At 33.9% G+C, this 14,154-nt stretch overlaps 1 protein-coding gene and 1 long non-coding RNA gene across 2 annotated transcripts; both read left to right on the forward strand.

Annotated features, from left to right (window-relative positions):
• The first annotated feature begins 3,955 nt into the window (after window positions 1-3,955).
• On the forward strand, window positions 3,956-7,395 carry LOC124436704 (plasmolipin-like). The gene is made up of 5 exons (XM_046986673.1): window positions 3,956-4,079; window positions 4,442-4,524; window positions 5,778-6,002; window positions 6,804-6,974; window positions 7,046-7,395. The coding sequence occupies exons 2-5, from the start codon at window positions 4,456-4,458 to the stop codon at window positions 7,160-7,162; spliced, it is 582 nt and encodes a 193-aa protein (XP_046842629.1). The 5' UTR covers window positions 3,956-4,079; window positions 4,442-4,455; the 3' UTR covers window positions 7,163-7,395.
• Window positions 7,396-10,878: 3,483 nt separating this feature from the next.
• LOC124436714 lies at window positions 10,879-12,770 on the forward strand. The gene is made up of 5 exons (XR_006945444.1): window positions 10,879-11,091; window positions 11,321-11,391; window positions 11,552-11,740; window positions 12,197-12,371; window positions 12,494-12,770. It is a non-coding gene; the product is annotated as an uncharacterized LOC124436714 (long non-coding RNA).
• Window positions 12,771-14,154: the final 1,384 nt, after the last annotated feature.

Consider the following 14,154-nt stretch of genomic DNA (forward strand, 5'->3'; position numbering starts at 1 on the left):
GTTGGTAAAGTCCTGAGAAGGACTGTTTTTGTTGTTGTCGAAACGTCAGTCAACAACAACAAAAACAGTCCTTCTCATGACTATACTAACCTGGACGATCTACGTCTACAAACATGTTACCATTCATTGTCGAAAAAAATGTATAATAAACATTTAAAGTCAATTAGTCAAAACGATTTGATTATCAGTAAAAAATATCCTAATATTTCACTATTAAAATACCAATACTTTGGTATCTACTCAATGGAAGATGAGGAAGTAAAATTTTGAGGAAATAAAAAGTTTTGTAGAAAAACTTTGCATTACAGAATTAAAACATCCTGCTGTCTCCACCTGGTGCAATTGTTATTCATAATGCAAAGAACAAGGAGTGTAGAGAAGAAAATAGAAAAATAAAAATGAAATATTGTTAATGTTATATTAACTCAATAAAATATTGTGATGTGTAAATTTGTTTTTATACTACCATTTTTTGAACAATATTCACTCGGTCTTAACCAATCTATTTTACAATCTGGGCTGGTTCCTCTTTCTTGATTTTTATGATATCACTAATGCATCAGCTTCCTTAAAATTATGCAATAAGATCCGCTTTTGAACAGTTCATCCGCAGCATGAGTCAATTTGAAGGATAAATTACAGCTTTCAACTCTAAGTTATCAAGTCCACTCGATACTTGCTCATCTTTAAAGTAGCTGTATTTTTCTTGGTAAGTGTTACTTTTTGTGGATGAAATTATATCTGAAATGAACGAAAGCGTAAAATATTATACGCCATGTTGCTTTGTGCTTCGCTGGCATATAATGTGAAATAACATTGAAATACAGAAGCATGAATATTGCTGAACTAAATTATTTAATTTGACAAGTAAATAATATTGACGTGTCACTTTTTTTAACACTTTTACGTTAATTAATTTATTTTCAATTTTCATACCAGCATTATAGCCAAACATGGGAACGATACCGAAAGGCTTTGAATACATCAAAACGGTTCCTTTTTTCTTGAAGATAGCAGAATTTGTAAGTTAAATATTTTGTTTCAATAGAGAAGGACTCTTCGATGAAGAACATTTTTCAACTATACAATCTTCCAGAGAGTATGCACATATTATATTTTGTATGTTATACATTAGATGCATACATTTTACAGCGCCACATTTATCTTTAGGTTATACTGTTGGTTGCGATTGGTACCCTGGGAAGATTTTTGGACAAAATAGACCCTACTTCAGAAAAAAGTCGATTAGATTTTGGAATGTTTGCCGTTGTCGTGTCATGGATTGTTGTCGTTATAATTGCCGTTCTCTTTGTTAGTGGACTACATGAAAAAATTAGCATTATTAACTGGCCTTTGACGGTAAGTAATTTCGCTTTTGTTAATACTGCACTAAATGGCTGAATTCCATTCAGTGCGAATTGTCGCGCGCGATCATTTTTTTCCGATCACCTTGTTTTCAATTGTAAGCTCTTGACCGGAACAGTTTCACACTGCTGGCCACAATTCAAAAGAAAGCAATTGCGCGACAATTTGCACTGAATGGAAATCAGCCTTAAGATAGCTGGCGGTATCTGGGCAAAGACAGCAAACATCTCCTATTTTTTAAATTATGGTTTCCATAATACAAAATACTCGTTAATGTCTAATTTTAGGTATTTATCAACTGTTTGATATGGTCTGTAATGCTGTTCATAGCTGGTTGTCTCATAGCTGATACTGTTCGCAAGTATAATAAGAATTTTGCGTTTTTTCCTATTTCATCTTGTGATATCCTGGACAGAAGAAACCATGGTGCAACATGTGGTCATCTTATTGGTGCTACGGTTAGTCAGTAACATGTTGAAATGTTTTCTTAGTCACGTTCTGTGAACCTTATATGAAGTATACGTCCACTCATGAAAGTTTTTGCTTTGTCAACTTTACATCACTTAACTCTGTTTTCTAGGTTTGCTGTTTCATTGCAACCATTTTATTTGCAGTTGATGCTTTCTTTAACTTCCTGTTGTTTAGAGGCAAAGCCCCTCCAGCTCAAACCTCGGCGCCGGCAACGACTGCTCAGTAGAACTGCTGAAAAAGTACTTTTTGCAAGCAGTTGTACTAAACTCCTGTCTAACTTTGTCTATATTTTATGACTTATCATTTTCAAACTGTACTATTTCATGTAACGGTAGTACAAGCATCCTTTCGTGTTTGGTTTTTTAAATAAAATATCTTCATTAAATACGGACAATTTTAATTTCAATTTTTGAACTTCGAAGTATAAATGATAAAATGTTATCAAGCGCAATATAAATAAATTGAAAGATTTTTGATCATCAAATATCTACACCAAAAATGCAAGACAACGCGTATGCTTTATATTCTTTGCAAAGTCCCTATCCTCCTGAAAATTATAACTAAATATAATATCAGACTCATTACGGGGAGAGAAAGCGGACGACGGAACCCAAAAAATCTAGAAAAACTGCAGAATAGCTAATTGAAACAAGATAATAGCAGAAAATAATGATCATTGAACGTCAAGTTTTATACACATTTCCAAATGTCCACATTTCAATTGACTCCAATTTCGTCATAAATATCAAAACCATTTCGAAGTATTTTCGATTTCTAAAGAAAGAATACTAATATTTTGTTGAATTATTTTTCATATAACAGAAGCAAAAATATGCTCCGCAGTCGTTACAATACATGTTACAAAGATAGCATTAACAACGTTGCATGCAAAAATGCGTTGGTAGTTTTGTTTTCGAAAAGCATTGCATCCCATGTTATTATTATCTTGAATTTGTGAATTCTGAAATTCTTGTAAATTTGTGGTTTTTGGCATTCATCAACATGGTGATGTGGTTTGTACTTTAGTTTATAACCTGTTCTCTCATAGCTGCTTCTGGTCAAAAATATAATAATAAAAAGAACTTAAATTTCTGCTTCATTTTGTGAGGCGCAGAAAAGTGTGCCCAACAATGCAAGATGCACTCATCTGTGTGTGTTTATCACGTGTTCAATAAGTCTTATTTTGTACGTCGTTTCTATTCTCTGGGTCTGCTGTTTTAACAGTTCCATTTTAACAGTTTCATTGATGCTTTAATGAACTTTCTTACAGAATCAGCAACAGTTGCAAATTAAACGGGACTTTTGAAATTGCATTTATTTACTTTATGCAATGAATAAAGATAAGTTCGTCTTATGTTACAAACACAATGAATGCACGATGTCATACAGCATTTTCATAGTTTTCATTTACGCAAAACAGTTGTTACACAAACATCTGAGAAAAGAAAGTTACCCCCGACCTAAATATGGACCCAGATACCCCTCTACCTGACATAAATAGAAGATAAATACTGTATAATACATAAACAATAGCTGTATCGTCATGGACAGACCGTTTTTATTAATATTAATTCATATCAAACCAAGGTCGAAGATTGACAATTGGGGGAGGGGAGGGGGCAATATGCACGTTATATTTCTATGAAAACAATAGATTACAAAACAACGCAAGACTTCATATGACGTGAATATTGCCCTCTTCCCACCAATTATCAATCTTACTACATCCCTCTGTCAAACTATCCATCAAGTATCAACCGAGAGCTGCAGGGTATGATCCTTTTTTTTTCTAAAGAGTTAACAATAAAATCTCCATGTTCATTTGTCAGACTTCACATTTTCACAAAACATGCAACATAAACCGTCTTTGTAGTCTGGATAAGTCAAAAATAAATACGAAGACGGAAAGAAGTGCAGTGTGGAAATCGAAAATTAAACATCTAACATTGCTACAATTGTAATACAAAAACTTATCAAAATGCTTGAACGTGTAATTTTGTTGTTGCATTGTTATTTTTTCAACAGCTATCGGTCTTAATGTATTTCATAATCTGGGCTGAGACCCTTTGTATGGAATTGGTTTATCAATTATGCATAAGCTTGCTTAAAATTATACAGTGCAGATGAGATCCGCTTTTGAACAGTTCAGATGTGCGTCCGTAGGGGAGACTATTTAAATCTAAAAGAACAGCTTTCAACTTTCAATTTTCAAGACCACTCGATTTCTCATCTTTAAAGATTTGGTAAGTGTTAGTTTTTGGGGATGGAAATCGAACTGAAATTTTTCAAGAGCGATAAATGCACAAATTTTGTACGTTGAGCTTCGCTTCGTTGCCATTTTTAATGTTTACATTTTGTCAACACCGAGTAAACATTCGTTTCTTTGTGGGTTTTAAAATCATGCTATGAACGGATCTCGGAGAACTTTTGAATAACTATAAAGTACACTTTTTTACAATGCATCTGGAATAATGTAAAATAAAATTGAAATACACAAGCATGAATATTTTTGAACCAAATTAGAATTCATTAATTTGACTACCAACAATTTTGACGTGTCGCCTTTTTAACATTTTTATGTTACTTTCACTTTTTCTCATTCTAGCATCGTAGTCAAATATGGGAACGATACCGAAAGGCATCGAATTTGTCAAATCAGTACCGTTTTTCTTGAAGATAGCAGCATTTGTAAGTAAATTGTTAAATTCAAATAGTGACACACGTTTTGATGAGTAAACGTGTTTCCTGATCGTTTGCAATGTGTCTATGTATATTGTTAAGATATGCTCTCATATTCTTCCTGTAATTAGTAAATAATTAAATCAAGTGTGACTAACTAAATGATTATTTTAAGAGATACTTATGTGCAATAATCACAATATTTCTTAAAGTTCCTAATAGCTTTCCTTTGATTGTAAATTAACCATATTTAGTAAAGAAACAAATATATCCATGGGTAATATCTTGTATAAATAGAAGTAGTTTGACCATTGTAAGATGGATCGTAGACCATAGACACTGACGTTGAACAATAAATGTGATCGTAATAGTTATCTGTGATATCTCTATTTGTTGGTGTAAGCCAATATGTACTAAAGAAGGTAGATGGCTACATCACAAAACCTAACATATATAGTAAGTGAACGTATATTGCATGAGACACTTATTAACGAGCCCAGGGTTTGAGCTCCGATTTCAGCACTAAATCAATCTCAAAATCTGGCTGAGAATCAAGTTCGGTATTACGCACATGTAATGGTAGACCACATCACACCATGTGATTGTATTGTGTGTCAATACGCCTAACGCCATCGAGCTAGTAGTACGAAAGAATCAGTAAGAATACAACCTTAACAATAACCCAAGCAAACCCTAACTCTAACGGCCTAATTCCAAGTTTAGAGCAACACCAAACTAGAAGTATATCATAACAAATAGTTCTATGTGAAAGAGCACTTGGAATAAGTACCAGAGCTTCGATTCGGAGATCCAGTGAATCGATCCATGGTTCGGAAAGTAGGTGTTTTCATTTAAGAAATAAAAGATATTTTCTGTGTTTGCACAGGCTTATGAAAACCGTGGAGACCTTTGGGAGAACTCGAGAGAAAATCATTGCAAGCCCGAGACCGAAGGTCGAGGGTTGCAACTGCTCGAGAATTCTCACAAACGTCTTCGAGGTTTGCATAAGCCATTGCAAACACGAAAAGCATCTTTTATTTCTTTTATAAAATAACAACAATGCGATAAAGACAAAATTTTAATTTTTCCTCTAAAACGTATTCATGATCGATTTACAAATTCTCTTTGACTTATTGATTGTTTTGATTGATTTGATTGGTTTGTGTTTGACAGATGTGTTTTGCACAGGCTCTAGACCAATCAGCGCACGCGTTTCATTGTCTTTATTTTATAATTTGTAATGCTACACTTCATTTTTTTAGGTTATACTGTTGGTTGCCATAGGTACGCTTGGTGCATTTTTGGACAAAGCAGATTTAAACGTTCCTCCCTATGGCCATAGTACCTTCGATATTGGGGGGAATAAAGGTAGCTTGGATTTTGGAATGTTTGCCATCGTTGTCTCTTGGCTTGTTGTTATCATAATGGTCGTTCTCTTTGTTACTGGATTGCATGAAAAAGTCACCTTCATTAACTGGCCTTTGACGGTAGGAGAACAATATTAATTGACTTCTCTTTCTGTTAAAACAGTATTTGTTAGATCGTGACTAAAACACCACACGAGTACATACGAGAACATACGAGTACATACGACTGACATACGAGTGACATACGACTATATAGGGTTAGGTTTAGGGTTAGGGTTATATATATATATAGGAAGTTTTGTTTATTTCAATCTCCGTAAGTACAGTGCTCGATGCTCAAGAGCAGAGCATAAATATTGATAAGAAGAAAATACACAAAAACTACAATTTCATCCCGACAAGCCTGTTTCGTGATTTCTCACTCTTCAGGGGATAATATTAAATGAATACAAAAGCATGTGCTAGGTTGTATATACAAGAGAAAGTTAGAGTAAAAATTAAGATAGAATTACATAATATGTTGAGTGTAAGATTACAAATTGGATAATAGTGCCTTGTGTCTATGGCGACAAGAGGAGATAAGTTCGTTACGTTTTTTGAGTGATGATAGTTGTGATTGGTAGGTGATAAAGAATTTTTCTTTCAGGCATAGGTTGCATCTTTTGTTGGCAAAAGTATGTACTCGTATGTCCAATTGTATGTACTCGTATGTCACTCGTATGTACTAGTATGTACTCGTATGTCACACGTATGTACTCGTATGTACTCGTGTGGTCATTTAGTCACGATCGTATTTGTTATAAATGATGCAACGCTTGATTGCATTAATCTTTAGTTTGTAAATTTAGCGTCGTATCATGTCGTATTTCACCCTCACCTGGTTTTGTGAAATCCAAAATTCTTGCAATGGTACGATTTTAGGTGTTCATCAATTTGGTGATATGGGCTGTGATGCTGTTTATAGCCGGTTGTGTCTTAGCTGATGCTGCTCGCAAGTATGATAACGACAAAAAAGGACCTTATCATACATTATGTAGTTACCTGAAGGCAAGAAATGCTGATGCAAGATGCGGTCATCTTATTGGTGCTACGGTTAGTCAATCACGTGCGTACTATAGTTTAAACGACTTAGATATTTTAGACGTTGTTTCTGTTTTCTATAGATCTGCTGTTTTATCGCCACTATTATATTTGCAGTCGATGCTTTCTTCAACTTCCAGTTGTTTAGAGGCAAAGCACCTCCAGCTCAAACCTCTGCACCTGAAAAGACTGCTGCATAGAACTAATTGAAACTGTAATTTCTGTAAGCGGTTTTGCTATACTTTTGAAACGGTATTCCTTGACAGCGGTTTTAGTTACTGTTGAGCTTTGGCTATGTCTTTTTTGACATTAAGATTGGTTTATTTTATCATAGATATACACTGAATGCATGGTATCGTTTAGCATTTCATAGTTTTCTTTTCCACGTAACTTTAGTTTCAGCATTTTTCAAATAAATTATACATGTTATATACACGGATAGTTCGATTGAAGTTAGAGGTGTGTGCAATAAGAATTTAAATGGCTCTTTTAAAAGCACTTTGCTGGGCTTTGATATTTATATTAAGAATTCGCTTCCCTCCCCCCCCGGTATATCCCTGATCACATTTCTAAGAATTTATCATTCACAAATTTTTAATATAAAGGAATTTTGTTCATAAATATTTGATTTAAAAAAGCAAAGTTTGGGTTTAGTTTGTTTTGCGTTTAGCTCAATAAGTGCCAACTGCCATAACGAAATTCACCACAGTGCGATTTAATATGGTGTAATAAATTAAGGCCTGTTTCAAACGTCGTATTTTGCATGTGTCGAATAAAATAGTTTGAATTAAGTGCACGAGAATTTGACGTAAGAAACAATTGAATTCGACTGCATTAATTGAGGTCGACGTTAACTTTAAATTCGACCGGTTTGGTCACATTATGTAACGAAAGTGCGAAGTCGTTTCAATCGTTGAATTTTGCATGTGTCGAATACAATTTGGCTCTTGCATTTTACTCAGAATAAAGTCCAGAACGAGATAAAGCAAAGACGTCGTGTAATAATTATATTTGACACATGCAAAATTCGACATTTGAAACAGGCCTATGACAATCATGTGTCATTTCATGTGTCATTTCATGTGTCATTTCATGTGTCATTTCATGTGTCATTTCATGTGTCATTTCATGCGTCATTTCATGTGTCATTTCATGTGTCATTTCATGTGTCATTTCATGTGTCATTTCATGTGTCATTTCATGTGTCATTTCATGTGTCATTTCATGTGTCATTTCATGTGTCATTAGTAACACTCAGGCGTGAAATGACGTGTTTGTGCAATTCGCGTGATGACACGAAAATGCAAACGCATTCTTAAACCCTCGTGAAATTTTACTTTACAATATAAATTAAAAGATTAATTTTATTATTTAAATACGTATTCATTTTCGTTTTAAAAGCGTAAATGAAATTTACAAAGCACTTTCCTACGCGTGGCCCAGCGCTATCACCACTGATCTGATAATAGTCTGAATATAGTTTCTATACTTAGGAAATAAGTGAAGCCTAGTTATATACGCAAAATACATTTCCGGGTACCACAGGAGATAAAAACAAATGAAAAACTTGGTTTTCGAGTATTTAAGGCATTTCACGACCTTTTACTAAACTCAAATATCCGTAATGGATAAAAAAGCTCGCTTTCCAAGTTCAGAGGCAGTTATGATCTAGAATAAATTTCAATGCTAGCAAAATGCGGTAAGTACCTTTATTTTATCATTCTTTATGCTCTAGAGATTGCTGTATGTTTTTTTTGCTATGACTTTATGAGTCTGTGAGCTAGGTACTATTGATGTAGGAATAAGACAAATTCACAAAGCTTTTTTCCTTACTTTTTTGTTAGTTTTATGTTTTAAAGATAATTTAATCACCACGCTTTGCATTTGGATATGGCCTTCATCAATGATTAAGAATGCTGTATAGTTGTTATTGACAAAAGTATACAGCATATGTATGAATTTCAATCTATGCAACTAATACTTTCACCATTGGTATATCCGTCATTTTTCCGATCTCCGAGCTTTAAAAGACGCCTTGAATAGCGTCCAAACATTTTATTTTTCGGTAAAAGGTGTAGAATATTCAGTAGTGGAAAGCTAGCCTAAATCTTTCAATTTTTGTTATTCAAATCATCTCGTGGTGGCCATGGATGCCTTTTAACAAGGGATTTTTCTTATTTACAATGCAAATGTCATCCAACATTGCGAAAATTCTTTTTTTCTATCATTCCTAGTGAGATAGGGTAGTTACACAACAGCTTGACCAAATTTTTCATTAACAACTTTTTACGGATTTCTAAATATGTATTCTGCTCACACAGGTCGCCAAACGATCGACGAGAAAGATTTTGAGCTTCTGATAAGGTAAGCTGCAGAATACTGTAGCGTAGCCGTAGCTTGCATCGATAATTTAGGAGGGGCGACATTCATTTATGCATGTTATTATGCGCAAAAAACCATTAATTTTATAAGGACGTAATACCACAGAATATGGAATATACTGAAGGGTCACTCGTGTCGGAGCCTTTGATGTTTTTGACTTCGAGCATGTTGTGCCGCGCATACTGGCAGCCATTATTCCAGCATGATATTTGGGGCTTTTCACTTGTTTCCAACCGCTGAAATGACACGACGTCATTTCTAACATTGAAATATTTTCGATTTCATTGGGAAAAAATAACGTCATGTATTTGCAGTGATTGGAAACAAGTGAAAAACTTGAGTATCTTGCTGGAATGATGGCGGCCATGAGGACACGGTGCACACTTGAGTGGCCCTTCTGTATAATTCTTATTCTGTGGTAATACAGCAGAACTATTGCCCACCCCTTCCATAATTTTTTGTTGGCTACTATGCTGAGATAAAAGGTGGTTTACGTATTACTTCATGGCTTGATAATTTCCTGGAGGTTGGTTGCAATTCAAGAATTCTAAAACAATTATGAGTTATATAATTCTAACTGCGCATGATTATTATTTTACTTCCGATTGTGGTATAAAGTGAAAGGTTAAATTATCACTAACATCACCAGACCTACTTGATTTGAGAACATTTTATGGTTTTTAGTGATCTTTACTTCCATTTGTGTCATTTTCCCGTGCAATAAGATAACATTTAATGTTCAAAGTTTTTGCTCACATTTTGCTAGTGAGTATAAGCAATAAATTATCTACCTTGTCATAAAATCATACCGACAAAATATAAAAAAAAACAAGTCTTTGTCAGAAAATTGCTATTCTTCGTGTCAAATATGTCAGAGATGGGGGATATAGACAGCCAGATTGAATTCAAAGAAATTCAACAAAGATGCTTTTAAAGTAAAGATTGTATTTTTATATGTATAATTTACCATTCGTTAAAGTAAATGGTTTGAGCCCAGGAGTATCGTTAAATGTTTGTAGATGTAGATCGTCCAGGTTGGTAAAGTCCAGAGAAGGACTGTTTTTGTTGTTGTCGAAACGTCAGTCAACAACAACAAAAACAGTCCTTCTCACGACTATACTAACCTGGACAATCTACATCTACAAACATGTTACCATTCATTGTCGAAAAAGTTGTATAATAAAGATTAAAAGTCAATTAGTCAAAACGATTTGATTATCAGTAAAAAATATCCTAATATTTCACTCTTAAAATACAAATACTTTGGTATCTACTCAATGGAAGATGAGGAAGTAAAATTTTGAGGAAATAAAAATTTTCGTCGAAAAAATTTGCATTACAGAATTAAAAACATCCGGCCGTATCCACCTGGTGCAATTGTTATTCATAATGCAAAGAATAAGGAGTGTAGAGAAGAAAATGGAAAAATAAACATGAAATATTGTTAATATTATATTAACTCAACAAAATATTTGGATGTGTAAATTGGTTTATGTTCTACCATTTTTTGAACAATCTTCACTCGGTCTTAACCAATATATTTTACAATATGGACTGGTTCCTCTTTCTTGATATTTATGATATGACTAATGCATAAGCTTCCTTAAAATTATGCAATATAAAGATCCGCTTTTGAACAGTTCATCCGCAGCATGAGTCAATATAAAGGACAAATTACAGCTTTTAACTCAAAGTTGTCACGTCCTCGCAATACTTGCTCATCTTTAAAGTAGCTGTATTTTTCTTGGTAAGTGCTACTTTTTGTGGATGAAATTATATCTGAAACGAATGAAAGCGTAAAATATTGTACGCCATGATGCTTTGCTTTGCTGCCATTTAATGCGAAATAACATTGAAATACAGAAGCATGAATATTGCTGAACTAAATTATTCAATTTGACAAGTAAATAATATTGACGTGTCACTTTTTTAACACTTTTACGTTAATTTAACTTATTTTTCGATTTTCATACCAGCATTATTGCCAAACATGGGGACGATACCGAAAGGCACTGAGTGCATCAAAACGGTTCCTTTTTTCTTGAAGGTAGCAGAATTTCTAAGTTCATGAATTTATTTCAATAGTGAAGGACTCTTTGATGAACAACATTTTTTAACTATACAATCTTCCTGAGAGTATGTACATATTATATTTTGTATGTCATACATTAAATGCATACATTTTACAGCGCCACATTTATCTTTAGGTTATACTGTTGGTTGCGATTGGCACCCAGGGAAGAATTTTGGACAAAATAGACCCTACTTCAGAAAGAATTCGATTAGATTTTGGAATGTTTGCCGTTGTTGTGTCATGGATTGTTGTCGTTATAATGGCCGTTCTCTTTGTCAGTGGACTACATGAAAAAATTAGCATCATTAACTGGCCTTTGACGGTAAGTAAACAAATTGGACGGATTTCGCTTTTGTTAATACTGCACTAAATGGCTGAATTCCATTCAGTGCAAATTGTCGTGCGCGATCACTTTCTTTTCAATTGTAAGCTCTGAACCGTAACAGTTTCACACTGCTGCATACAATTCAAAAGAAAGCGATCGCGCGACGATTTGCACTGAATGGAAATCAGCCTTAAGATAGCTGGCGGTATGAGCGACGGAGCTTTTCACTGCAAAACGTCTTTAGTTTGCGGAAAATGGAGAGACTTGTGAGTTGTGAGAGCTTTCTAGCAGGTGCAATCGTCGAATGATGGTCTCAAGCTTGTATTGATCTGCTCACGAGTTTTCCCAAAAGTCTCCGGAATTTGCATAAGCCTGGGCAAACACAGCAAACATCTTCTATTTTTTAAATTATGATTTCTATAATACAAAATACTCGTTAATGTCTAATTTTAGGTATTTATCAACTGTTTGATATGCATAGTCTGTAATGCTGTTCATAGCTGGTTGTCTCATAGCTGATACTGTTCGCAAGTATAATAAGAATTTTGCGTTCTTTCCTATTTCAACTTGTGATATCCTGGACAGAGGAAACCATGGTGCAACATTTGGTCATCTTATTGGTGCTACGGTTAGTCAGTAACATGTTGAAATGTTTTCTTAGTCACGTTCTGTGAACCTTATATGAAGTATAAGCCCACTCATGAAAGTTTTTGCTTTGTCAATTTTACATCACTTAACTCTGTTTTCTAGGTTTGTTGTTTCATTGCAAGCATTCTTTTGGCAGTTGATGCTTTCTTCAACTTCCAGTTGTTTAGAGGCAAAGCCCCTCCAGCTCAAACCTCTGCGTCTGCAACGAATGCTCAGTAGAACTGCTGAAAAAGTACTTTTTGCAAGCAGTTGTACTAAATTCCTGTCTAACTTTGTCCATATTTTATAACTTATCATTTTCAAAATGTACTATTTCATGTAACGGTAGTACAAGCATCCTTTCGTGTTTGGTTTTTTTAAATAAAATATCTTCATTAAATATGGATAATTTCAATTTTAATTTTTGAACTTCGAAGTATAAATCATAAAATAATAAAATAGAAACTTTGTTGTGGTGACAAATCTGAAAATAGTTCTAAGGATAGCAAATACCATAGTGAATGGTAAAAGTAATATAATAAGTTGATAGTTCTTAAAAGAACTGTTTTAAGTAAAGAGCACTAACCGAATAATTTTAAATAAAATGACACAACGCATTTTGGCAGACTAGTCCTCAGGTGTCAACGTCTGCCAAATGAAAATTTACAGTCTACCAATATTTATAATATTAACGTAGAGTTTACGTCAACTCCAAAAGGGAGATGACGCTCAAAACAGGGATAAAATTAAAACAATCCTTTTGTTGGCAGAGGACGGGATTGGTTAACTTAATTAAAACAGCCTCCATGACGCGTAACTGAAAGAATGATCGGCATTTCTTAATGATTCTAAAATCGTCGTACACTCTTTCTTGGCATTATAAATATCGGTAGATTGTAAATTTTTATTTAGCAGACGTTGACACGAAATGTATCGTGTCATTTAATTTAGAACTATTGGGTTAGTTCTCTTTACTTAAAACAGTTCTTTTAACAAGTATCAACTTATTATATTACTTTTACCATTTACTATGGTATTTGCTATCTTTAGAACTACTTTTAAATGATAAAATGTTATTAAGCGCAATTTATATAAATTGAAAGATTTTTGATCATCAAATATCAACATCAAAAATGCAAAACAACGCGTATCTTTATATTCTTTGCAAAGTCCCTATCCTCCTGAAAATTATAACTAAATATAATATCAGACTCATTAGGGGGAGAGAAAGCGGGCGACGAAAACCCCAAAAAACTACAAAAACTGCAGAATACCTAATTGAAACAAGATAATAGCAGAAAACAATAATCATTGAACGTCAAATTTTATACAAATTTCCAAATGTCCACATTTCAATTGACTCCAATTTCGTCATAAATATCAAAACCATTTCGAAATATTTTTGATTTCTAAAGAAAGAATACTAATTTTTTTGAATTATTTTTTATATAACAGAAACAAAAAATATGCTCCGCAGTCGTTTCAATACTTGTTGTCTCATAGCTGCTTCTGGTCGCAAGTATAATAATAAAAAAAACTTGATTTTCTGCTTCATTTTGTGAGGCGCAGAAAAGTGTGCCCAATAATGCAAGATGCACTCATCTGATTGGCCCCATGGTTTGTCAGTCACGTGTGTGTTTATCACGTGTTCCATAAGTCTTATTTTATACGTCGTATCTATTCCCTGGGTCGGCTGTTTTAACAGTATTATTTTAACAGTTTCATTGATGCTTTAATGAACTTTCTTACAGACACAGCAACAGTTTGCTAATTAAACGGGACTT

This window comes from Xenia sp. Carnegie-2017, unplaced genomic scaffold (genome assembly GCF_021976095.1).
Source record: "Xenia sp. Carnegie-2017 unplaced genomic scaffold, XeniaSp_v1 HiC_scaffold_16, whole genome shotgun sequence".
Lineage (NCBI taxonomy): Eukaryota > Metazoa > Cnidaria > Anthozoa > Malacalcyonacea > Xeniidae > Xenia > Xenia sp. Carnegie-2017.

Bases quoted from the DNA above. Each gene is read 5' to 3' on its own strand.
- LOC124436704 (XM_046986673.1), top strand. From the start codon at position 4,456: ATGGGAACGATACCGAAAGGCATCGAATTTGTCAAATCAGTACCGTTT. The intron at 4,525-5,777 runs GTAAGTAAATTG...TCATTTTTTTAG, and splicing joins TCTTGAAGATAGCAGCATTT to GTTATACTGTTGGTTGCCAT. The intron at 6,975-7,045 runs GTTAGTCAATCA...TGTTTTCTATAG, and splicing joins GTCATCTTATTGGTGCTACG to ATCTGCTGTTTTATCGCCAC.